Source organism: Etheostoma spectabile, chromosome 18 (genome assembly GCF_008692095.1).
Source record: "Etheostoma spectabile isolate EspeVRDwgs_2016 chromosome 18, UIUC_Espe_1.0, whole genome shotgun sequence".
In the NCBI taxonomy this organism is placed as follows: domain Eukaryota; kingdom Metazoa; phylum Chordata; class Actinopteri; order Perciformes; family Percidae; genus Etheostoma; species Etheostoma spectabile.
The window spans coordinates 11758329-11759743 of NC_045750.1; the positions used below are offsets into that span (position 1 = coordinate 11758329).

The 1415-nt window shown below is 37.2% G+C and overlaps 1 protein-coding gene across 1 annotated transcript in view; it reads left to right on the plus strand.

The window, feature by feature from the left end:
- Positions 1-1415, plus strand: part of usta (uronyl 2-sulfotransferase a) — a 54159-nt gene that overhangs the window by 36886 nt on the left and 15858 nt on the right. Inside the window, exon 3 of the mRNA XM_032543308.1 lies at positions 386-541. Within this exon, the coding sequence (XP_032399199.1) occupies positions 386-541 (156 nt within the window). The remainder of the gene's footprint in view (positions 1-385; positions 542-1415) is intronic.

Consider the following 1415-nt stretch of genomic DNA (forward strand, 5'->3'; position numbering starts at 1 on the left):
TGTGTGTGTGTGTACGGTGAAGGGTCAATTAAGTCCAGCCCTAGGGAGAGTAGATCCTTTAACAGAAGGTTAAAGGTTGTTGGATGAGACACAGGAGAATCCAGCCAGTACTTAATGAAATTTCTTAGTTTTTGTCCTTTTTTCTGCTCTTCGTATCACATTCACACATTGGAACTCTTCCTTAACCGCTTTCTATGGCCAGTTTTGTTCGACCTATGGTGCCCTAAAACATGCACTATAAATACAACACATATCAGCACAATTCATATAGTACCATCTTAACATACGAGTGAAAATCTTCTGCTTTACCCCAGTGGTAGTAACATAGAGCGTTCAGTTTAATCTATATATCTTTTTTTCTTTATGTTTTTCTGTGTATTTGCAGGTGCTACCATTCCCCAGCCAGGTGGTTTATAACCGTGTGGGGAAGTGCGGCAGCCGGACGGTGGTCATCTTGCTGAGATTACTGGCTGAGAAACACCAGTTCAACCTGGTCTCCTCTGACATCCACAATAAAACACGTCTCACAAAACATGAACAGGTAAGGGATAGGAGATGAGGTTAGTGCTAGGGCTTAACAATTAATCGTTTTCGGCGTCAAAATTGCAATTTGAAAGAATGCAATTAGCTTATCATTAAGACTGCAATTTAAATCTAATGTGAATATTTAGTTAAATGTTTGACATAACCTTTGGTTTAACTCTTTATATTCCTCTTTTCATTATTATATTTAATGTTTTTTTCATAAGATAAATGCTGGGATAATTGTACTGTGAGGGACCAAGCTAGCAGGCATAAGGAGATGTTAAGTAGGTTTTCAAAAAAATACAGGTTTTTATTTACAAAACAAAAAAAACAACTAATTCACAGAAAACAGAAGGTTCTGGGCCCAAGAAAGATGTCAACTAAACAGAACTTAACTCAGGTAACATAATCTTTACATAAACTGGACTTTACAGACCTCCACAAACTAAACAGACCTAACAAGACTGAGACATGGGGGAAAGTTATATAGTGGTGGATCCAGCCATTCGGACACAAAGGGGGTAGACAAACACATTAAATAGACAAACCACAATAACTACAACCTATGTTAAACCAATGCTACCTGATATGAACTAAGGATAATTCAATCAAATAATCATAAAAAAGTATAACTAGCAAAGAAAAGAACAAAACTAAAAAATTGCATACTCTGCCACCCCCATGATATGGGGAAAACATGGTGCAGTCCAATTATCCATTCCCTATTTTGACAGCTTAGAGTCAATTGGAGGTCCTTCTGTCTGTCAGCCAACGACCCCTAGCATCAACTCCCCAGGAACTGATACCGCAGAAAGAAAAGTATTAATTTCACAGAATGTAACTTAAACAAAGATAATGAATCTGAAATTAGCTAAATTGACAAAGTTAAC